A 26,143-nucleotide genomic window follows, 5' to 3' on the forward strand; every position below is an offset into this window, starting at 1 on the left:
CCGACAATCCTAGTCGCCACAAACAGAAAATCGATCCCAATATTGTCTTTCGTCGTTACATAACCGACCGCAAGGTCGCAAAAATACAAATTCCTATCAATCACATAATCAGCGATCAAACAATTGATCTGCACAGCTTACGTTCACCTGGCACATGGACCTCGCCCAAAGCCCAAATTTCTGGGTCACGATTCCGACGAAGCTTTTGGCCATTGTTCCCCGTTATGCAAGTCCGGGGGGGGCAGCAAAGGATTCGAAAGTTTCCATTTAGATACAATGACAGTTTTTTTTCTAATTTAATAGACTTTCTGCCATATACGGTTGTTAATTAATGTTTTTGGCTAGAACAGCACAACTGGACGAACCTTAAAAACGGTTTGAACATTGAAACGTCTGCAAATTGAATAATTGCAGTGAAGGCGACGCGTAGGTAGCATTTAACGGTGGCATGTTGAGATTTCGTTTAGAGATACGTGGAACATGTACATGAAAATGCACACCTACTTTCTTCACTTTTAACTTCGGTTAAGACTTTTCTTCGGTACTACAAAATTAGAGCTTGTTAGGATTAAACAGCAATATAAATGTGTACCCCTTGAAGGGCACCAGATGCCATGATCACCTCATATTTCACACCAGTCAAGCCTTAAACATTTTAATTACGTCGGTTTCTTTGATTGACAACCATTAATAACAACCACTTAAAAACAACAGGTTGAAACAGTGATAATGAAAATTGAGTGATGAACTTGACCAACAGCCTGGCAACTTTTGCTAGATTTCTAATAGTGTGCCATTTTTTCATGTCAGTACTAAAATTTTAACTATATAAGGTGAAAACACATATTTTTTCTTTTACATTGAGTAAGAAAGAAAGTTTTCAATTCAGTTCCTTAATTTCTCCAAAATATTTCGGTAATAGTTTTCGCATGATAATTTATCAGTTGGGCAATGCGGATTTACTGAAACGGATTTTCGTTCCTTTCAACATGTGTTATAAAATATGGTTTGCTTATTAGATTGTTGCTTTTCATAAAAATTTGTTAAGATTGTTTATCATTAACAAAAAATTGCACTCGTTTAAATTGTTTCTTAAATTATAACATACGCTTAAACATTTTTACTTAAATATTTCAAATATTTTGAGGAATTTATTGAATGTTAAAACACTATATTTTTTCCATTAGCTGATTATTTTTAAGTGTTTATGTTACTAATATTAAAACATAATTGTCTATTGTTCAATTTAATTCACAACATTAATTAAATAATATTTTTTTTAAACTGCATTTAATTTTATTTGAATCAATTAAGTATAATAATAAATAAATATTGATTAAAGGAGAAAATATACAATATTTATTAGAATTATTTAATATATTAAATTTAAAGAAATATTGTAATAATCAAACAGTAATATATAATATTAATTATATTTTTTTCCTAAAGTTGTTGGAAGATTAATTTCAATTTTTTACATAATTATTAATGAAAAATTACATATTTTAATTTTTTTTCCATAGAATTATTAATTAATTCCATAGAATTATTAATTATTAGATTAAAAATCTTTCATAAAGTTGTTCTGTGTAATTAATTATTTTAGGTTTTTTTGTCCGAAAAAAACTTTAATTTCAATTTTATTTAAATTAAATAATATAATTATAAATATTGGGTAAAGGAAAACGTAAGTTACAATATTTATTAAAATAACTGTATTAAATTAAAGAAATATTTTGATAATTGATTAGGATATTTAAAATTAGAATAATTAATTGAAAGTCTTTCATAAAATTATTGTGTGTATTAATTTCAACATTTTAAATAATTTTTAAAGAAAAATGAAATATTTCAATTTTTGGGGAGAACTTCGTTCATTTTCAATTTTATTTAAATAAAAATGTTTAATTATAAATATTGGACAAAGGAAAAATTAATTTTTAATAATAATTATAATTTATTTGTTAGAATATTTTTTATATTATTATATATTTAATTAAATATTCTAATATTTAAACAGTATTAACTTTTAGAATTAGAATAATTAAATCGTAAAAAAAGTTGTGTGTAATTAATTATTAAAAAAAAAACAATTATTTTATTTTTCTTCGGAAAGGCTGCAATTTTACAACAATTGTATTAAATTTAAAGAAATATGAAATTTGAGCAAAATTTATATTTCAAATTTGAATAATTAATTAAAAATCCTTCATAAAACTATTGCGTGTATTAATTTCAATTAATTTACTAAAATATTAAAGAAAAATTTAATATTTCAAAATTGTTTAATTATAAATATTGTGTAAAGAAAAAATTAATTTACAATATTTATTAAAATATTTTTTTATATTAATATATTTTTAAAGAAATATTCTGATAATTAAGCAGTATTAATATACAGAATATTTCATAAAGTTATTTATTTTACCCACAATTTACATATTTATTAAGGAATAATAAAATATTTCAGACATTTTGAAAAAGGAGTACCCAATTGTTGTTTTATTTTAATTAAATTAAGTTTAATTATAAATATCGGATAAAAGAAAAAATAATTTACCATATTTATAAGAATAAATTTTTATATTATATTTAAAGAGATATATTTTAATAATTTACAATTATAATAATTAATTAATTAAATATCTTTCGTAAAGCTGTTGTATGTATTAATTTCAGCATTCCTGAAGATAACAGTCTCCACATCATTTTAATTAATACATGCATGTGAAAAGTTGTTTAATGACTGAAACGACACATATAATATAACAATTTTAAGGATATAATCCCAATTAACAGCTCATAAATAACCAACTTAACTGTAATAAACATATATTTGTAATACAGATTGATTAGAAACGGCAACTAGGCCTAGAACCCTTCTTTCGTCCTTGAATTGTCACGATAATTTTCAATATTAATATAATATATGCAAACTATCGCCTTATATTAAATACGTTGTTTCACATTATTCGATCGAACAACAACAGCCAAACAATTAAAGAGGTTACCTTGAAAAAACCAACAAAACTACGTTAAGCTACTCAAGTCTGAAGTCTGAAGATTTGAAGGAGGAAATGGAATTGCGGTTAAAAATCGGTTTGTCTACCTTGAATCTAATACAAGTTTACAAGGTGTTGTGCTCTTGTTAAGCTGTAGATTAAATGCACCGTTGACAATTTGCTTGATGGAAAGTTGAACTGAAATTACACTTTAAATTTTTTCTATTGGTAAGTTGTGTAAGATTATAAAACAATGACCAAATTACTAAGAAAGCTTTATGACTAAACTGGATAATTTATACAGAAAATCCCACAGTAACGCATTGTTTTGAGAGAAATACAAAAAGATGATTTATGGTAATCAGTAAATTGCTTAATTCCGTGTTTTAGTAACGAGACTTGTTTGTCAATTAATTGAATTAACAAATCGTAATCTCAATTTTCGTTTATTTGCATAGAAAATTTAAACATGTGTTGGATTTTGAATTACCGGGCCCTGAAAATTTTATTGTTTGGTTTTCTATCTGCCATGTGTTTCTCATTACTCAAACGGTATTAAATTTTTTGTTTTTGAACTGTAAACATTAACGAATATCCATGGTTAAGTGTTTGGTCACGTACACATCTTTAATTAACTGTTACGAATTATTTAGGTCGTCGAGAGATTCATTATTAAATTTAAATTATCAGAGGAGTAAACTATTCTCCACTTCAGTTTTTCATAAAATCTATGAAACTTCAAAAATATTAAGACTGAGTTTTAAAATAACTCAATTAAACATAATTAATGTTCTTAAAAAAAATAAGAAAGTATATATTTTAATATGATTTTTTAGGAATTATTTTAAATTTGATTATCAACTTCACTACATTTTTACATTTTCATGTTTTATAAAATTTGGAATTGTTTTTTTGTACTTCAAATGTTTCTCTACTTTTTTTATTAATATAATTAGTTATTATATTATATTCTAAAATTGTTTTTAAACATACTTATTTTTATTTTATCAAAAAAATTAAAAAAGTAAAATATTTTTAATATGTTTTCTACATATTATTTTAAATTTAATCTCCACTACACTTTTCCATTTTTTATTTTTTTAATTTTAGTATTATTTTTTATGTACCAAAATTTATATTTTTCTGTACATTTAAATACATATTTAAATTTCTTTTATAAAAAAAAATAAAAAAATTCTAGAAAATATATATTTTAATTTGTTTTTTTTTTTAATTATTTTAAATTTTATTATCAACATCGCTACATTTTTATATTTTTTATAGAATTTAGAATTGTTTCTTTTTGTCTTTGCTTCTTTGCTTTTTTAAATATTATGATTAGTTGACCAGTTTTCAGGACTGAAAAATATTTTAAAATTATTTTTAAACATACTTATTTGTATTTTGTCCAAATAATTTTGAAAAAAATAATTTATAATATATTTTTCAATTAAACATAATTAATGTTCTTAAAAAAAATAAGAAAGTATATATTTTAATATGATTTTTTAGGAATTATTTTAAATTTGATTATCAACTTCACTACATTTTTACATTTTCATGTTTTATAAAATTTGGAATTGTTTTTTTGTACTTCAAATGTTTCTCTACTTTTTTTATTAATATAATTAGTTATTATATTATATTCTAAAATTGTTTTTAAACATACTTATTTTTATTTTATCAAAAAAATTAAAAAAGTAAAATATTTTTAATATGTTTTCTACATATTATTTTAAATTTAATCTCCACTACACTTTTCCATTTTTTATTTTTTTAATTTTAGTATTATTTTTTATGTACCAAAATTTATATTTTTCTGTACATTTAAATACATATTTAAATTTCTTTTATAAAAAAAAATAAAAAAATTCTAGAAAATATATATTTTAATTTGTTTTTTTTTTAATTATTTTAAATTTTATTATCAACATCGCTACATTTTTATATTTTTTATAGAATTTAGAATTGTTTCTTTTTGTCTTTGCTTCTTTGCTTTTTTAAATATTATGATTAGTTGACCAGTTTTCAGGACTGAAAAATATTTTAAAATTATTTTTAAACATACTTATTTGTATTTTGTCCAAATAATTTTGAAAAAAATAATTTATAATATATTTTTCACTATACTTTTTCTTTTCCTTTTTTACATTTTTTGATTTTGAAATTATTTTTTCATCTTTCAAAATTTATCTTTTTTTGTATTTTAAAATACATATTTAATTTTCTTTTATAAAAAAAATTGAAGAACATATTTTAATTTGTTTTTTTTTTTAATTGTTTTAAATTTGGTCACCAACATTACTACATATTTATATTTTAATTTTTTATAGAATTTATTTTAAATCTAATCATCACTATACTTTTTCTTTTCCTTTTTTATATTTAGTGACAAATTATTTTTTTATATTTCAAAATTTATCTCTGAATTTTTGAACATTGTAATCAGTTAAGTGTTTTTCAAGAAAATATATATTATATATAAATATTTTAATTTGTTTTTTTTTTAATTATTTTAAATTTTATTATCGACATTGCTACATTTTTATATTTTTTATAGAATTTAGAATTGTTTTTTTGTCTTTGTTTCTCTGCTTTTTTAAATATTATAATTAGTTGACCATTTTTCAGGACTTAAAAATATTTTAAAATCATTTTTAAACATACTTATTTGTATTTTGTCCAAACAATTTTGAAAAAAATAATTTTTAATATAATTTTCTAAACATATTTTAAATTTAATCATCACTATACTTTTTCTTTTCCTTTTTTACATTTTTTGATTTTGAAATTATTTTTTCATCTTTCAAAATTTATCTTTTTTGTATTTTAAAATACATATTTAATTTTCTTTTATAAAAAAAATTGGAGGACATATATATTTTAATTTGTTTTTTTTTTTAATTGTTTTAAATTTGACCACCAACATTACTACATTTTTAATATTTTAATTTTTTATAGATTTTATTTTAAATTTATTCATCACTATACTTTTTCTTTTCCTTTTTTTATATTTTTTGACAAATTATTTTTTTATCTTTCAAAATTTATCTCTGTATTTTTGAACATTGTAATCAGTTAATTGTTTTTTGTACTTTTATGTGAATTTTATTTATATTGAATTATATTTTAAAAGCTTTTAAATTTTTTTATCAAGAACCTAATTTTGTTAACATCCCATAGAAAAAGTCTAATTTTCACGAGGCACACAAACTACAGTTATTGAACTAACCGTAAACTATTTAATTACACAACGAAAATCCTTCACCAATTACAGTTAGTTATTACAAAACATCGGCCAGAGCAAATTGATAAACCCATCCAACGACCCAGAGCAAATCCAATCATCGGCCTTCCGGATCGATCACACGTTGTCCGATTACCACGAACCGATCTATGGAGACTGTTATTACGGAATCGCCATATTCGTAAACGTTCAACCTGTCTGGATGTCGCGTTTGAGGAAAGTGACGACTGTCAGCCACCAAATATCGTCGAGCGAGTTCGTTGATCTCCATTCTTAACGTCTGATCACCCAAGATGCGACCAATGTCAAGGTGGACGGGCGAAATAATAATAAAAAAAAAAACGCAGACTTGATGACTGGTTTTCATCAAATCAAAATGTCAGGCACCCATTCGTGAGTCGATCGGGTATTCCAGTTTCTTGTTAATGTCACAACTGGCGCACCTACGGTACTTTGCACACACGCGAAAAAAAAATTGAGCTGGAAATGCCACCTTGGAATCACTGACCCAGTTTCGAGTGGGACGACGTAAATGGGGCAGTTTTTGTTTACATTTTTGTTTATTAAGCTGTATTTTCATTGTTTGTGTGAGTGTGCTGACTGAAATTGGAATACCCATATCTTCTACATGTCCATAAGTTGGCTGTGAACGACTTTAATTGAAAGATTCTCGTCGCTTTAATCTATTTCCTGCTGAAACGAAAGTTTACGTTGAAGAACATCCAGAATGGACACCGTGCTTCGCTTCCTGGTAACCGGTGCACGATCACGTTAAATTTACACCTACCATTAAAATTGTGGCAGCAACTCCTTAACATTGGAAAATGGACTTTCCAAGTTCCGATAAATAGGTGTCCAATTAAAATTTATCTATCGAAATCGGTGAAATTTTTCCAGCTTTTATTTTCTTTATGTGCGTCATATGGGCCGTGCATAAAATTGTATCTTGCTCGTAAATCCACGAATTGACCCCGTTTAAAGTGATATGTGTACCGTACGGTGGACATGTCAAAATCAATTAAATTGTTTATGGTGGACAGATGGATTTTATGGATAAATGGACGAGCCTCTTCTGCGGTGGCTTGAGTGTCTTTTCTTCGAGGTTTCCATAATTATCTGGTCTGACATTATTGAGAAACTGTGATTGATTATTAATTAGAGAAAAGGTGGAGAGAATAATTTTGTACAACTTTCAGAATCGACAGAATAGACATTTTACAAGAATGTATTTTCTAATAATTTACTCAATAAAATATTTATTTACTTAAAAACTCTCCATTTATATTGTTATATAAGTAGATAATAAAGCTTGTTATAAAATTTAAAAGATTTTAAAATACGATAATACAACTCAAGTAAAATTTACAAAAAGGTTTTAAGCAACAATTTTTTAATATTAAAAAAATACACATTTTGAAAGATAAAAACAAACAATTCAATTTAAATAAAATTTGTTCAAAAAAATCTCAATATTCGAAATTACAGACAGAATTTTAAAAGATAAAAAATAATTATGACAATGAAATGAAAATAAAAAATGTACCCATGTTGAGATTAAATTTAATTACTAAAAACGACTAATTAATCAAAACATTATATTTAAGAATACAAGAAAACATTTTAAAAGAAAAAAATAATCCTAAATTCAATAAAAAATTAAATTTGATAAAATGATTTCTAAAAAAGATATTAAAATATAATAAATATAATAAATTTAGATTTAGAACAACAATTCAATTTAATTAAAATTTATGTAAACGTGTTAAAAAATTCTAACTAATGACAATATTTAAAAATATATGAAATTAATTTAATTAAAAATTTAAAAAAAATATATATGAATTTAATTTAAATTAATTAATATGAAATTTTAAAAATTTAGAGTGACATTCTAAATTAAATGTTGAATTTTTTATAGGTCTAATAACTAATCACAATATTTAAAAATATATGAATTTATGCAAATTTGTCAATATAAAAAAACACGGTTTTTTTCAATGATATTTTATGAAAAATAGAAATATAAAAAATAGATATGTTGCAAAATATTCTAAATTAGCAATTTTTTTAATAAAAATAAATAATAAACTTAATTAACAAATAACTATCTAGTTCTTAATTTTGTGGTTTATAAATTTTATTGATATTAATAAATTAAATTAATAAAATTATTTTAACATTGGTTTTATAATATTTTAATAAATATTATTACTTCATCATTTAACTTTTACTTTACCTCATCTTCTTATATTAATAAATATTAAAATTTATATTTATTAATCCTTCCATTGGATAAATAATTATACAGTCTCCACATGTTTGTAGCTTTAATATCCAGTTAGATAATTTGATAATAAACGATACGGATCATTTAACATACTAACAATATACATAACCATAAAAGAAATTAAAAATGCCCATTTTCATTTCAATTACAACTTAATGCCACTTAACATCAGTTTAACTGGAATGAATCAGGAAACGTCGGTCTCTTAACCGCACTAATATATTTGTTATAGTTATTAACTCCATCGCGTGATCAATAAATCGTCTGAATCGAATTATTTGAGAAAGTAGTATTGCCAGGAAAAGATCGGCGCGTTAATAGAAAATAACAATTACACCGAGAAATGATTCGGAACCGATGAAAATCGAATCGGAACCAATAAAAATGCCCATAAATATTCGTACAAAACATTTTCAATTGCCAATAAAATCGGCGTCAATATAGGAAGCATTGTCCGCAATCGGAAGCCAGAAACTAAATCAATTTGTTCATTATTTTAAAGTGAAATTTCTATTTAGCGAGCTAATTTCGATTTTTTTTTGTTTGTTGCAGGTAATACAAAAGGACAAACTCGAACGAGGAAGGACAAGGACGTGAATAAGTACATTTTCATTGCGAACTTTCTCCTTCATTCTATTATCGGTTCGAACAATACCACGTTTTTGTGTTTGACAAATTGGTGAATTACAAACAACCAGTACAGAAAATCACAAACACAATAAACTGGTTAAATCGATCACCGTTGCTGAAAAGCAGGTCACGAAGAAATTTTTTAAAAACAAAATTTGTTCCAATTTACATAAACACGACACGTCGCAAACAACTGAAAAATTCGTCTTGTGTAAACAACAACAATGACACCAAATTAATCCGCCGCGTTCGTCATTACGGATTACACACGGAAAATTACGTTGGCAACGTCCTGAGAACCGTCAATCTAATTTTATTCAAATTGCCATTTTTTCTTTTTTATAACATCGCAGCGACAGCTAAACACGTTCATTGTTACGAATCTTGCAAGTATCCTATTTCGTGCCTTTATTGACATTATTATATTGCACAACCCCGTCATTAATTTGATTAAATGGTGGCAGTGTGTGTGTGGGAAAATTTCATAACAGCTAAATGACTGGCGCAACTTTTTCCGATGCTGGAAATTTAACTGTAATAATGCCCCCCAATTGCACCTTGTTTAAGTCATGGGATGTTTGTTAAAATATGATAAAAATATCATAAATAACGAACATTATCTTAAAACTTATCTCACTAAAAAGAGAAAATAAAAATTTTCTAGATATAAATAAAGATATCTGAGATTCTCTGACTTTTATCTTAACGAAAGATAATATTTAAATAAAACTACTGAACCTAAAACAAAAGAGAGTAAAATAAGTTGGACAATAAAGTATTTAATTTATTTATTTTCATCTCAAACATATTGTCACCAAGATAATTTTATTGTTGTTGTTGTATTAAATTATAATATACTTTATCAACATCAACATCAACACCAACAACCTGATTGTAAAAATACTTTTTCTCTATATCTCCTAAAATAGTTAAAGCCTCACAATCAGACAAATTTTATTTCTTGTCAATTTTAATTGAAATTTAAATAAAATGAATAATAAAATATTTTAATTATTAATTTTATCTCTTATCATCAGTGGCATTTCCAGCATACTGTCACTGAGAACTTTTTGTTTAGGGTGTAGAATAATCATGGACTAAGAAACTGATGGATATCTTTATATTAAATTTTAGAAAATAATAACCTAACTGCAAAAATACTTTTTCAAAATAGAAATCGTCTGACTTTTTTCTTATAAAATATATAAAGCCTCACTCATATTTTAATTTTTGGCTATTCAATTTGAATTTTAAATTAAATAGACTCAAAGTGAAGAATAAAATATTTTGATTATCAAATTTGTCTCTTCATTTTTCGTGAAATACTTATTGCTAGTTATAAGTGAATACAGGAAAAAATTGCCCAATTGTAATAAAAGTCTGTTAGTGTAACGATATATACTACTTTGATTATAATAAACAATCAATTTTTTTAGTAAAAATCTATTTATTTAAATAAAATGCTTAATTTTAAGCAGCAAAATAACATTTATTTAATAAAATTTTTAGTTTTCTGCAGATAACTTATGATCTGTAAAAAATATCAAAAACTTTTTCGGAAATAAATTATAGAAAATTGAATTCTTTACAAAAAATATCATATAAAGTTGATGGTTGCGTCAGAAAATGAGAAAAATGTCAAAATTTTAAATCAACCCAACTTTAATGTTAAATGACTTTTGAAAAAATGAATACATCAAGAAACTGTAAGAGACAATTTTTGTAGAGCGATAAATTTTCTATAAAAATCTGTTTTGATCATTTTGAAATATTATCTCTAATGAGAGTTAAAAAATTTCAAAATTCAAGAGAACAACGTTCTCGTGTTATTTAAACGGGAAATTAAAATTTACGATGCGGCACCTCTTAATATTAATATTAAGAGCTGCAACTTTCACAATATTTTTTTTACCATTTCCAACAAGATTTTCGATATAAATAAGAAAAAAAAATTTATCGATTTTTTTGAAACAGTCTAGGTTACACTAGTCAATCAAAATTTATGCACTTTCTTAATATCTTTCAGGGAGATTTTGAATTTGGAATGAAATATTACTAAAATTATAAACAACTTATTCTTTCCACTCTCTAAAATAAATGTATGACTGCATAAAATTATTTTTAAAGTATCATGGTATCTAAAATGAAATAAACATAAAAGTTTAAGGCTTAAGATGGTAATGGCCGGATCTACAAACCTTATATAGCAGTATATTTCTCCAGTATTCTCTATACTCTAGTCATGAATAGTTTATCAAGATATTATAAATATTTCTACCAATATCTGATGCCTCTGGTTATAAATTATCTATTACCTACCTTAATTTATTTATATAAATAGAGATAAAAGATAAAAAGGAATTATCTAGATAATAAGTCTCAACTCTTAACATATTTTCGATCATACTAATTAACGAATTAGTTATTAAACTGTAATATATAAAAAAATCACCGTAAATAAAAAATAAAAACATTATCCTTATCAGATATGTTTTGTTTCAATAAAACAGAAACTGATTGTATTAACATAGTATTATCAAGCTAATTCTCTCCTATACTTTTCTCATGCATGTATAAAATATGCGCATATTAATTTAATTAAACTAAAACTCGTTTACCCCGTTTTCGAAAGAAATGCATCCATAATTAGCTTATAAATAATTACAGAATATACATAGAAATATATTTTTAAATATGTCATTCAGAATTTTAATGGTATGTTTTGATTGAGCTGTCCCGAAACATCAGACATTAATTGCGAAATTAATGACACGTTATATATATCCCAATTTACGGTTTAAAAAATATGCAAAATACGGTGAACCAGTTACGTTGGCACATACGAAAAAATTATTCAAAGCTGCTCTAAAATTCAGTGAGCCAGTTCACGCATTTATTAGCCAATTTTCAAATCTGTATTACTTCACGACATGTCAGACGATTAAATGTATTTGTCAAATGGGTAGAAAAAAAACATATTTGTAATTTATGATGCCTATCTGTTATTGATTTATGGTGATATATCTATAATAAGTATGTAAATATCAGTAATAAAGCTAGGAAAGTGATTTATCAAGGTTTTATGTGTATGTTTAGCTGCAATTTAATTAATATATATTTTTTTTAATTTGTAAGTAATCTACATTTAAAAATCAATATATAAATATATTAAATTTTTATTAAAATTTTATTGTTTGAAATTTAAGACATTGATTTATTTATTATAGAATAAGTATTTATCATTTGAATGAGTTTTTCAAATCTTATTTGTCAAAAATGTTCTGATAATTAATATTATTTATTTAGGTCTGAAAATGAGAATTTTGCTATGAAAACAAAATGACAAAAAATAATTTATTTTCGTTTATTAAACAGCATATAAACAGTTTTGATAAGATTATTACTATTATATTTATTCCACAAACATTTGTAAATCGTTAAGAACTGTCAACTTGTAGTACATCGTCTACAGCCACCAAAATATCATATCTTTTACTAACATATTCTGAGCCAAACCATCCATACTTTAAAACCCCTTCACCCTTCTTCACACCACCAACCACAACATTTCCATCGTGATAACACTTTCCGACATACAAATCCTCTCCATCTTCATCGTGTCCACCAATAAAACAATTCGAGGGAATTATATTACCATAGCAATTGACCCATTTCATCTGTGAATAACATAACATCTCAATGTATTTAACTCTGTGTTCTTCACCGGCCCAAGTTGCAAAAGATCCTATGTTGTTTACATGTTTCCCAGGGTACAAACCACCATTTAATCGAACTCTGATGATATAAACGTCATTACCTATACTTGTACCATCAACTTTAAAAGCTCCAGGAAGAAGACGATTTGTTTCAATCCAACAACCGATGTTTGGAGAAACTAGTGGTGCTTAAAACAGATTTTAAATAAATTAATATTAATTCTTAATTATGAACGTTGTCATTTTTATGATCTCCAGTCATATTACTCAAATATCTACAGCAGTGTATTAAATTTATTTTAACTTTTATATATTGAAAGGAAAATAAACAACATTCCATTTATTGCACATACATGTACATGTCACTTTTTAGTAGTTATTTAATTTTCAATTAAAATATAGATACTTACCTTTTGTCATGATGATTTGAATGCACAACTTAAACTAAAATAAAAAAACAATTAGTTTATATAAGCTAATATATACCACATCCTGACAGTTGTTAACTGTCAATAAAACTAAAAATATACCACATCCTATAATTAATATTTTCGAAAATCTGAATATTATCAATATGGACGTAAAACCACACTATCTTCTTAGTAAATGTCTAAACAAGATATGAAGTGCATTTCATTCCTATATAAAAATAAATTAGTTGTATTAATAATAGTTGGCCAAGTTTTTGCACTCTGATCATGACTACTGGTAAGTCCATAAATTTTATTTAATTTGTTGCATTAAATCAAATATTTGTTAAAATACGTTGATTTTTTCCCACTAGATGTGGGATTTGTTGCATTAAATCAAATATTTGTTAAAATACGTTGATTTTTCTTGTTCATAATCGATTTATTAATGAAAAGAAATATTCAGGTTATATATAAACTAATCGTGCTTTTTCCCAATTTACTTAAAGCACCCGTAGTATCTTCACAAATCGGTTGTTGGGTAGAAACATTCGACTTTGTTCCCGGCGCCTTCAAAGTGGATGGCACGCACCACGATAAAGACGTATATATCATCAGAATTTCCTCCAACGGCGCCCAATATCCCGGAAAACACATAAAAGATACCGGAAGTTATGCGACTTGGGACGGCAAAGAACAGAATGTTTCAAAATTCGAAATGTTGTGTCACTCACAATTGAAATGGGTCAGTTGTTATGGACAAGAGATTCCTCCAAATGCTTTTGTTGGTGGAACAGATGAAAAAGGTGAAATCTGGTATATCGGAAAATGCTATCACGACGGGCATGTTGTTGTGGGAATGGTGAAGAAGGACGTTGGAACATTGTATTATGGATGGAATGGCAAAGAATACAAAACAGTTATGTATGACATTTTGGTTGTTTAGATGTTTACACTGTCCAGTTGTCTATGAGGAAATGGGGCTGTTACCTCTTATTTTAAATTCAAGTTTTTTCTTTAAATATGGTTGTGTACTATTTTAATTTGTACCTTTTATTTTGCGTTCAGTGTCAAAAATTAAATTAATAAAGCAGCATTTTGTTACAACATTTTTTACACCATTAATTCTTTCCCCATTTCACTTTTTAAACCTTGATAATCTATTTCTATTTAAAAAACGCCATTGTCTATATTAAACACAAAACCAATTAAAACAACTATTTAACACAAAAAGTGAGTTTCAAAATCGAACCACACCCGAATGGCCACGCAACAATATAAAATCACCTGAAAAATACCCGCCATTTAATTACCTATTAGAGCGTAATAATAAGAATTGCTTAATGAACATTGTGTTGTTTACAGAAAAAAACTGCTTCGTTAATCTCTCGACAAATTTCTAAGTTTCATGTTTAGAATTTTTGGAAAAAACGGTATGAAAATTACGCAACTTTCACCACACATTTCTGAATTGCACAACATTTTATTAAATTATGAATATACGTTGGGCACCGACAATTATTATATCAATTTATTTTATTAATTGAAAGGTGTGTGATACCTAATTATTTTTTTTTTCGAGTTTTTAATTGACATTGATCTTTTTTTAATTAATAATTTTATTTCACAATGTGAAGCAATTCCACAACGTTTAATTGAAATAGGAAACACCATACTCCACATTCCTGCAGCTTGTAGAGGTGCGGTTTCTATTATCAAACAAATAAATCGGTCCGGTAATTTAACACTTAACGAAAGAAAGTGGTTGTGCCCAAAAAGGTTGTATATTAAGTGTATCGTAATTTAAAAAAATCCTTTTGCCAACGACATGCAACATTATACTTGAAACTTAACTAACATCCAAAGGTGTAGATAACTTTTACTGTTAATGATCTTCATTAAATATCACTGAAATTGATGATGTCCATCACCAACACTCCAACAAAACAATTAGTGTTACTTCTCAAATTTGACAGGCGCCCTCTATCAATGAGTAGCTTAATTCACTGATATAAATTTTGGAAAACCAACTGTATTGAAGTGGAAGCTATAAAACCACACATACTCATATTAAACAAATATATAATGAAGGATTATATTAATAACAAATAATAGAATTGAGTATTGTAAACTTTCAAAATGAGCAAAAAATCATGTACCTCCGTAATTATCTAAAATTACGTTCGAAACTTTCCCGCACGGCTCCCCCGGTAAATCCTGCGGCAGCAGGAAACGTGTTCCGCCCTCGCACACCGTCCGGATGCGCCGTTTACCTCTACAAAACGGATGAAAAGCGTTAACGGATTAATTTTAAATGCGGTTCTGTCTGAGATTTTCGGTTAATCGACCCAGTTTATCATTGTGATTTTATGGTTGGCGTCTCGCTCGAAGAAATCTGCACTAGATGTGGGATTTTACAGTCTTGTTTTATGTTATGGTGTCACTTTCGTTTCGAGCGCTTCGTTGACATCTTTTGCATCATTTTTTATTGTTTCCAGCATAAACTTATCTAACCTCGTGTCGAAAATTAAAAATGGAATGAGAACCTTCGGTAGTAATTGGCGTATTACCAAAAAAGTCAAATCCAGTAAATATTAATTGGCACATTAAAAAAAAATTCTAATAATTTTTATTTTTATTAGTGTGATAATATCATTTACACAAGGTTGAAAGGCTAGTAAAGGACATACTTGTTGGAACGACATTAACTACTACATTGTAAGACATAATCACCACAATTTAATGTCAGAAATGTGTTTTTATTAACAGCTCAATATTACATACTAAATATACATTAAATTACAAACTAAACAAAAGCATTAAAATAAACTCATCTTCCTTAATAAGAAATTAATTAATAACTTGGGGTTTATAACTCCATATGTGGCAAATTTTAATTACTAACTATTTTTATGATTGTATGTTAATTAACTTTTTTATTTTTCAGGCGTTAGTTTTGGTAGGTCTTCAGTCTTTGACTGCTAAGACACATCTCTCGTAAGTCTACAACTAGTAGAATTGCCAGAGTACTTAACATAGTTTACTTACACTAATTCGACTAATATATATATTTGTAAATATATATTAACAATAACTTAACACATAAAGCCAGTAATTAGTTTCTAAAACATTGTAAAACTTTAATTAACTTAAGCAGCAGTGTTGTACTCACCAACTACTTAAACCTCTCTATGGATTTCTTTTAAGAAGAAAATAGAAGAATTTGTATTTTTAAAGTAAAACATAAGTTGCATTCTCCACCTTTCACCCAAGTCGGTTATGTGCCAACTCACAAAACTGGCTATTTCATCAGATCAAATTTTCAAAAAAAAAAAAAAAAATTGAATGCAACAAATTTAGACTCCATAAAAGTGCCAACGCTCAGACCTCCACCCACCCGGCTAACAATTATTAAACAAATATTTTTTTGGTGTTGCACAAGTAAATTGCAAGCCTCCACACCTCAATTAATTTTGGTGGTTATTATTTTTTTTTTCTTAGGTTGTCTCACAAGTTATTGTTCTCCGCTTCTGTGTTAGTAGAACACTTACGTTATGCAACAGTAAGAGTGAACTGGTTGAACTCACCTAGAAAAAATTACTTGCATTATATCAGTTCAAAACGATACACTTGCAATTTCTATTCAACGTCTGTTCGCCAGATACGTTTGGCGTATCGGTTAGATTAAAAGTAACTGTCCAATTATCGTCAAAACTCTAATTACGGGTGGCCGATTAAAAATAAATAAGCGCAAAATGAAATTTCTTAAGGATTACATAAAATGAAATGAAAATTTATATGTTTGTTCTCGGTGAGTAAATGTTGCTTTAATTTAATTTAAAGTAATTGTGTGCAAGTCCATGAATCATTTTAGTAGTTGATCAATAAGCATTAATATGTAACAGGTGTTATATATATTTTTAATTGATTATTTACATAAATTTGATTGATGTAAGCCATAAATTTGATGTTAGTTAATTAAAATAGGCGTTACTACTTAAATGTGATAGTCGCCATCTATTATTGAGTAGCTTAATACACTGAATGAATTTTTGGAAAACCTATTTAATATAAAAATTATATTTTAAAATTACTAACATATACAAAGGATTAATTTAATGACATATTGCGTTAACTCGACGGGTATTAAACTAATTTAAAATTTCTCCACAATGCCATGATTTAAAAAGCCGCAGTAAATAATGTAATTATGACAGAGATACAACTTAATTTCGGGGCAATTTTCCATCTAAATTGTTTGACTGACGGAATTATAAACAATAGCCAGGAAATAACGGTAAAACAAATTCAATTTGATTACCATTAGATGAACGGATTTGAAAACCCCAATGATTTATAATTAATACCAGTTTTAGAACTGTGCATTTGTAAATAGTTATTAAATAACAAAGCATTGCAAACTGGATTTACTATTACCACTTATAACCGACAGTGAATGCTCACATTCACTGTCCGTTAACAATTGTTAATAATATAAATGTCAAATAACAATATACATTTATTGACTTCCTGACCAGATTATCTCTAGCGATTAAAGTGAAAAAGATATTAAATTGAAATTTCCTGCGACAAACACCAACAATAATATTAATTTATGTGAAGGAAATTCATTTAGCAGTTTTTACCTTCGGACTCGGGACGTGAGAAACAGCAATTGTTGTTCTTAATCGTTGGAAGATACAACAACATTTCCATTTCCAGCTTTGGAATATAATGTATTTTAATATAATTATTATATCACAATGTAATTAAAGTACGAGGAGAAACCTAGAAAGTCTCTTTCTTAATAATATTTACTACTGAGTGACATTAACTACACATACAAGGAAGATATAGTTTTTGTAAACTTTTGAATTTTGTTTTAGACCTTTAAATAAACGAAAAAGCAAATATAATTATTAATTCTCATAACATTAGTTTCTTGCATAGCATGAAATATAATTTTAATTAACTGTTTTTAATTTATCTACTTCTGTTGAGCATAAACAAATTTAAATGGTCAATATTATTTTGAGGCATTGAAATTCCATAAATATAATAAATATATAATATATTGATTGAATATATATAATAATATAGATATAAAAATTCGACATAAAATTATACAAATTTAGATGAACTCCACAGGAATTCAAAAAGCTTTAAAAAAATTAAAATCCTTAAAGTTGCCTTATTAATGTCCAGCTCAATTCAGAAAAACATATGTGTGTGTGTTTACAATTAATTAAGGCACAATATAATATAAATCTACAAGTCTATTTTGTTCATTTCGTTATTGTTAACAAGGCAACGAATTTTCCCTTGCTGGTTTTTTATGCTAATAGACTACCTAAAGAGGTGTAACACTCAGTCGTGTAGATAAAGATCTACGTTAAGAGCTGCGTTGATCATTGTCGAAAATAATCAAAACATCACATAAAAATCTCATCGTCTCATAAATCTCGTGCTGTTCCCATAACGGGTCCGTCGCAGGACAGATAAACGGTCTAATGATCGCTTGCATCGTCCGATGTACGCAACTTCAGCAATTTAATACCTAAAAATTGGCAATTTTTTTAGTAATTACATTCATTTACGCAAGTGCCATTAACTTTGTAAATTACGAGGGGGGCCAGAGTCACGAAGACAAACGAAAAACGTGACCCGTGTGGTTTTTCGTAAAAATTTAAATGCCCAACCGGGTTTGTGCAATCGTTTTCCTACGGAAGAATTAACACAAAACAAGTGCGTGATACTATTCGCAATTGCTAATTCGTTTTTACATTTTCATTTTTGTAATTATTATTACGTTTTTCTACCTTTATCAAGAATGATATACTTTCTACAGGATACGTGCTCCCCCAGTTTTTTTTCAAATAATTATAAAGCAATTTATTAATTGGGACAAACAAACGAACGAGACGTTAATGAATGGGGCGTGAAGTTTCCGACAATCGGGCATCTCCACCATCATAATTATCGAACGTTTAAACGAAAACTGAATACATAATTAATAACCCAGATTAATTTAGCGTTTGGTCAGCATCAGTGGCCACGGCTAATAATTAGAAATAATTCGTTGGCGTGTTATAAATCTATTTACATATACCGTAGACTTTCCTTGGTGATGAAAGTTGCCTTACACAAAAATAAGATAAGTTGTTATAGAAAGTGAATTAGGGCGTTCAACCAAAAATTTTAGTATTAACTTAATTAATTAGCCGTATTACACGGTCTTATATTGCTCGTATTTGCATTGGGTAATTACACTAATTATTTGTAATTCAGATCTGATTTCAATCTCGTTCAAGTCAATCAAGTAATAACTAGCTTAGTTTTCTTTTGTACTATTTTTACTCCGGAGAACAGTAATTTAAAATTCTTCTACTGAATTGAATTTTTTATATAAAAATTAATTAAAACTCATGTTATTAGATCCATAAAATTATACTAATTACAAACCGTACAAAAAAGGTAAAATTCATCACCTTCCATTAAATTTAATCTTGGCAAATTAGTGGCACCTAAAATGTTCCTTGTAAGTTATAATTTCAAAAGTGATTGTTGTTTTTATGTTTATTAATTTTATGGCTCATTTTTTCTGACAGTTTTCCCTTGGCACATTCAATGACAGAAAACCAAAATTAATATGCACTGAAAAAAACTCCTAATCTACTTAATATTGGTGATTAAATATAAGAAAAGGTCTGATAAATTTCACCTTTCACTCTATTAATGTTTATTTTTTTCATTATCGCCTCGAGTAGACAAAAAAGGTTTATCGGACATTTACGACCAGAAAAAAACGAATTTAATTATAATTGTTTCATTTAATGCTCCAGTGGGCATTTAAATATTTGTCCCTCGTGGCGTTAAAAAAAATTTCACATGGAACGTACAAATGATTTAATTTGATTTAATAGAAAGCGATTAAGTGTATTATAAAATTACCGGTGTCCCCCCCTGTGTTGGCCAATTCCAGATCAAATGGTACATGATTTATTGGAAAGTGATCGATTTTTTGTGCATCTTATACAACTTAGACGTTATGAGAATTTTAGAAGAAACTGTTGAAAGTTGATTTTCGTTTTGCGGTCGTCGTGAAACCGCCACTCAAATCGGTGTGTCATGTAATTCAGATAGAGAAACCGATCAGGTTGATATTATTTAAACGTATTATGTTTTAATCGAAAGCCAACACGAGCAAAATGTTTCACAAAAATCGGCCTATAATGCAATGATCACGTGTAATTGTATAGTTGCTTTAATTAGGCGCAGCGGTACGTGGAAACGGGAACGTTCAACCCAAAACAAAATAATACATAACCATGGTAGATTAATACATCGTATCCTTTCGTCTTTCTCTTCTGTGGAAGCTGCGACACCAAAGTAACGTTGTTGTCGTTGTTTTAGTCTCCGACCAACAAACGTCGGCGTCATGGTGGCAACAGGACTCCCTCAACCCGGGTCTGGACACCTCCGACTTCTTCTCCTCCCAACACGGTGTGCTGCAGACACACCCCTCCTTGAGCGGCGGCGGCCCGTCGAAGTTGAGGGGAGGCAACCGGGGAAGCGGCCTCAGCGACTACCATTTCAAGCATCTGGACTACAGGACGTCGGCCACCGCCGAACTGAGGAGGAACCCCAACCTGTCCACGCCCGAGGAGTGCGCCAGGGCCTGCAAGGAGGGCGAACCGCCGAGGATCTGCTACTACCACTTCACCCTCGAATACTACACCGTGCTGGGAGCGTAAGTTTCGGTTACGTTAGGCCGTCGGCCAGATGTGCCTCAGTTCCATTGTGTCCGATGTTTAATGATATGTATTCGGGTACGACACGAAGATTTATCAAACTTTCCTCCAGCTAATCTCTAATGACGATTTGAATTCCGAAAGAAAGTGAAACGGGGACGGTGAAAATTACGGTGGGTCTTCGTGGGTTACGCAAAATACACGTCGTGTTGCAAAATTCGGGGCTTCCGGTTTAACAGAAGCTGGTGATAATGTTGCATTTTCTGTGCAATCACATGTAATGTTTCGAGAGTAACACGCAAAACGTTTCAGACACATGTCTAACGCGGTGAGCAATGTTAATTTCTATTTACCCAACATAAAAGAGCCGTTACAAGCTAATTATTAATTACGTCTAATTGTGGTATTTCGCCAAGATGCCTACAATTTAACTTTTGTAAAACACCGGCCCATGTGAGAAGTATTATTTTGTAATGTTTAAGTGTATACAAGGCTTTTTATTTGTTTTATTACAAGTTTAATTTAATATATGTTATATAAACCTTAATGAGGATCTGTTATCCTTTTTTAACCATTGTAGGTGGTGCATTGCAATAAGTGTACCAAATTTGCTTTACAATCACTGTTTTATTGATTGTGACATTTTGTCGTTTGGAATTTTGTAATGATTTCTACAGACCTTTCTTCAGATATTTATCTAAACAGTACCATACTTCATTTGAATACAACTGGTTCTTTAGAACTTATTTGCAATGTGTTTTCTAAGGATTCAATTAAAACAGTACAATAGGTTTAGTCATTTAATAACGAATATTGTTTTGTGCAAAAGAATTTAACGTAATTTAAAAGATTAATTTGCTATTTAAACATGAAATTAGAAAGGATATTTAAATAGACATTATTTATGGCCATAATCTCAGAAATGGAGTTTTTCCCATAGGTATTTTAACTGATCCACATAAATAATAGTGGTATTAATAAGTATTGCAATTTTTAATAATACTTAATTATAAAAAATTGTTCAATGTTAAATAATAATGTCGAAAATAGGTGACAGTGGCGACATAAATCCTTGTATTAGTTTTCTTGTCAATTTAAATAGATATTATTAGCGTTTCTTAAAATCCCATAATAATTAAAATGAACTAGTTTACTGAATTATAACACGCATACTTCAAGGTACAACCAATTTTAATATCATTGATAACATAGCAAATTAAAAAATGTTTAAAGACTCCAATTGCTCATTTCTGGTCACACACATAGATACGCTTAAGGAATACGAAAATCACCAAACGTTTCCACCAATAAAAGCATCCATTAAACAACGTTTTCGGCTTCATTATACATTTAAATTCGGCACAATAGGCGTGACAAACTTGTAATCTTCATCGTTTACAAATCAGTGGAGGAACCGCGCTTTAAACTTGTCAATGGGCGGTTCAGATGAATAAATTTTTCGGTTAATTGTTGTTAAAAGTCATGTAGCCATTAGCCAAATTACTAATTAGTTAAATTCTTGAATAAACGGAAGATAAAACGTAGGCATTCACACTTAATTATTTTGCTACGGATTTCTCTTGGGTCAGGTCAGTAAACACACATAATACTGACTATAATAATGGCAGTACTACTTGAATTAGATGTCAGTACTGTTATTCTTGTGTTTGCTATACAACTGATCAATCTAATTTTATTCTTTAAAAATTGCTTACTATTTAATCTTTGGTCGAAGTGAATCTGAAAGAAAAATTAGAATTCTATGTTATCAAGACCAAGGGAAAGATGGAAACAGATGACAAAGAGTTTACAGCTTAATAACTCAATCGTTTCGTATCATTGGGTTTGAAAATCTTATCGTCAACTGAAAATAAAGTCAACATGGAGGAAAGGGATTTGCTAAAATTCGTTTAAGGAAAGTGAGAAGATGGTTAGGGGAATGGGGTTTGTTTTACCCCAGACCCACAAGGAAAACCCTGGTTTCTACTGAAACTGTGATAGTCCAATTTTGACTTTTAGACTTTACCTTACGCAAAGATTAATTTGTATTTTTTCCAGAGCTTGTCAAGTGTGCACACCAAACGCCACAAACACCGTGTGGTCCAACTGTCAATGCGTCTTGGCCGATGGTGTCGAAAGAGGAATCCTGACAGCCAATCGTATGTTGCCCGGCCCAAGCATCCAAGTCTGCGAAGGTGACAAGGTCGTGGTGGACGTCGAAAATCACATGGAAGGCATGGAGGTGACCATCCATTGGCACGGAATCTGGCAACGTGGAACCCAATATTACGATGGTGTGCCATTCGTTACACAATGTCCCATCCAACAAGGAAACACCTTCAGGTAATCGATGAAAAGAATGTTCAGGAAAATGGGAATTTTTCCGTTTTGCTAATTTACAATTTCCTTTCGTTGCACACACAATCTAGTGGCTATAGTACTTCGCATAGTTTGTTACCATTTAGGTGTAGCGGTATGTTCATAGACTATGTAAATTATTAACATACGTGCCTTTAATTACTCTCCGATATTCTGAATTACTTGCTTAACAAAAATCCTTTACGTTATATAAATGGAGAGAAAGTTGAACGAGAATTAAATCGTAGAATTATTAATAATTATTGTAAAAATTAAATTATCACACGACCATAGCCTGCACATGTTGATCTAGATTAATTGCTACAATCTATTGATGTATCCGTTTAAAAACCACAAAAGTGTCATTATACTTTATCATAAGTATCCGATTCACACTTTCTAACACAGTTCAAATAAAATAGTACCCTTCTACAAAATTTCACTTCACATTTAATTCTTTTATTAACATTAACGTTATTGTTGATTAGGTACCAGTGGGTAGCCGGTAACGCCGGAACGCACTTTTGGCATGCCCACACCGGTCTGCAAAAGATGGACGGTTTGTATGGCAGCATCGTCATCCGTCAACCACCTTCCAAAGACCCCAACAGCAACTTGTACGACTACGATCTGACCACACACGTTATGCTGCTTTCCGATTGGATGCACGAAGATGCTGCCGAAAGGTAACTTAAACAAAAAGATCAAATCAAGGTTATTCGTTAGTTAATTAATTGAGAACCTCATCGTATCAAATAAGGTGTAATTGTAGTAAAACACATTCTTTCATCACTTTTTATTACCAAATGTTTTAAACAATAGTAAAAATGGTACATCAAAGAACGTGACTATATTGTATTCATAATTATAATGATAAAATGCTAAATGCATGGCTTTATTGTATTTCTTTAAAAAAGTTGCAATCAAATATGTGGGTCAAAGTCACAAAAGGATTATAATTAATTGTCCATATATTGTGCTTGTATAAGTCATAGATATTTTAAACGGTGTTCATAAACCCCTCCTCCTTAGATTCCCAGGAAGATTGGCCGTAAACACCGGCCAGGATCCCGAGAGCTTGCTGATCAACGGCAAAGGCCAGTTCAGAGACCCCAACACCGGTTTCATGACCAACACCCCATTGGAAGTGTTCACCATGACCCCAGGCAACCGCTACCGATTCCGTATCATCAACTCCTTCGCTTCTGTGTGTCCGGCTCAGCTGACCATACAGGGACACGACCTAACTTTGATCGCCACCGACGGAGAGCCCGTGCATCCTGTAAAAGTCAACACCATAATTTCGTTCTCTGGTGAGTCTGGTTTCGTATTTCGGCATTTTGTGTAGATACAATAAAGATTGTTGCGGTAGCAGGTCACGTAGCAACCGATGTTAAACATCTTCTAAACGTTACTCCGGCCAAACGGAGACTGAATAAAAATTTGTGACCGTTTGGATGTCCGTCACGTAGCAAAATATTAGGAAATTTATTTGTAACAAACAACACTTTAAAGACACACTGCTGACTCGTTTTATATAAAAAGCAAGAATTTCTACAGCGCAGTTTGAATTGCTCGACGATTACCAGATACGTGACTCCAATGCCAATTATGGAAAACGATATGGTAAAATGGGTTCACTTTTGAATAGGAAACGGCGTTTTTTCGTTGAAATGAAAGTTACATGAAAAATTAATTTATTTCTCTATGAATATATTGATATCTTTTGTTATAAAACATTTTTTGAACAGGTGAAAGGTATGACTTCGTGATAAACGCAGACCAAAACCCAGGAGCGTACTGGATCCAACTTCGTGGGTTGGGAGAGTGCGGTATCAGAAGAGTCCAACAATTGGCCATCTTGCGTTATGCTAGAGGCCCATACCAACCCTCCTCTCCTCCTCCAACCTACGACTTCGGTATTCCACAAGGAGTTGTAAGTAGACGCTTGTAATTATTTGAGATGGTGTTACTGAAGGTGTGATCAGGGAATGACTGTGTATATAAATGAGTTTTGAGTATAGTTTAGATGGCTAGGTATAAAAAATAAATGAAAATTGAGGTGGGGTGGAGTGTATATACTTAAATACAGTGTATAAATGTTAGAACTAGATTCAAAATTGTATATGGTGCAGGATTGTACAAATCAGGCTTTATTATACAAACAGAACACTGTAAAGTAAATTACATTTTTCCATATGCAGAATGGGGGTGTGCAGCCACTGTATATACTTGTTAATATTGTATAAAACTCCCCAATAGGTATTGAACCCATTGGATGCAAGATGTAATGAGCAAAGAACCGACGCAATCTGTGTCAATCAATTGAAGAACGCCAGGCACATCGACGAAGGAATCCTGCAACAGAAACCCGATCTTAAGATCTTCTTGCCCTTCAGATTCCACCTTTACACTCCTGAAGATCTATTCAGGCCCAACACCTACAACAGACACTTGGGTAAATTACACAATGACCACTCTTGAATCGAAATTATTGAATGGTTTGATTTTAGTCGCACCAAATGGTGACCACGTAATTAGTTTAATCGACGAAATCTCATACGTATCCGCACCTTCTCCATTACTCTCACAATACGATGATATTGATCCAGAACAGTTTTGTAACGGAGATAACAGACCGGCTAACTGTGGTGATAACTGCATGTGCACCCACAAAGTCGATATTCCTCTTAATGCCATAGTAGAAGTAGTACTAGTAGATGAAGGTAAGCTATAAAGTGT

General features: G+C 29.1%; 3 protein-coding genes across 4 annotated transcripts in view; 2 read left to right on the forward strand and 1 right to left on the reverse strand.

Annotated features, from left to right (window-relative positions):
* Positions 1-26,143, forward strand: part of LOC109603788 (uncharacterized) — a 46,412-nt gene that overhangs the window by 18,935 nt on the left and 1,334 nt on the right. The window contains exons 2-9 of one of the 2 annotated variants that reach the window (XM_020020285.2): positions 16,240-16,251; positions 20,706-21,042; positions 23,102-23,386; positions 23,890-24,087; positions 24,434-24,714; positions 25,153-25,337; positions 25,664-25,859; positions 25,915-26,127. In XM_020020285.2, the coding sequence (XP_019875844.2) occupies positions 16,240-16,251; positions 20,706-21,042; positions 23,102-23,386; positions 23,890-24,087; positions 24,434-24,714; positions 25,153-25,337; positions 25,664-25,859; positions 25,915-26,127 (1,707 nt within the window). The remainder of the gene's footprint in view (positions 1-16,239; positions 16,252-20,705; positions 21,043-23,101; positions 23,387-23,889; positions 24,088-24,433; positions 24,715-25,152; positions 25,338-25,663; positions 25,860-25,914; positions 26,128-26,143) is intronic. The other variant, XM_049967402.1, reaches the window with a different exon arrangement.
* On the reverse strand, positions 12,507-13,406 carry LOC109603789 (uncharacterized). Its single transcript, XM_020020286.2, has 2 exons — positions 13,293-13,406; positions 12,507-13,070 (listed from the first exon to the last, which is right to left on the reverse strand). Exons 1-2 carry the CDS (start codon positions 13,300-13,302, stop codon positions 12,604-12,606), a joined length of 477 nt encoding a protein of 158 aa, XP_019875845.1. The 5' UTR covers positions 13,303-13,406; the 3' UTR covers positions 12,507-12,603.
* LOC126265565 (natterin-1-like) lies at positions 13,442-14,401 on the forward strand. The gene is made up of 2 exons (XM_049967403.1): positions 13,442-13,590; positions 13,802-14,401. The coding sequence occupies exons 1-2, from the start codon at positions 13,581-13,583 to the stop codon at positions 14,236-14,238; spliced, it is 447 nt and encodes a 148-aa protein (XP_049823360.1). The 5' UTR covers positions 13,442-13,580; the 3' UTR covers positions 14,239-14,401.

Source organism: Aethina tumida, chromosome 5 (assembly GCF_024364675.1).
Source record: "Aethina tumida isolate Nest 87 chromosome 5, icAetTumi1.1, whole genome shotgun sequence".
NCBI classification, from domain to species: Eukaryota; Metazoa; Arthropoda; class Insecta; order Coleoptera; family Nitidulidae; genus Aethina; species Aethina tumida.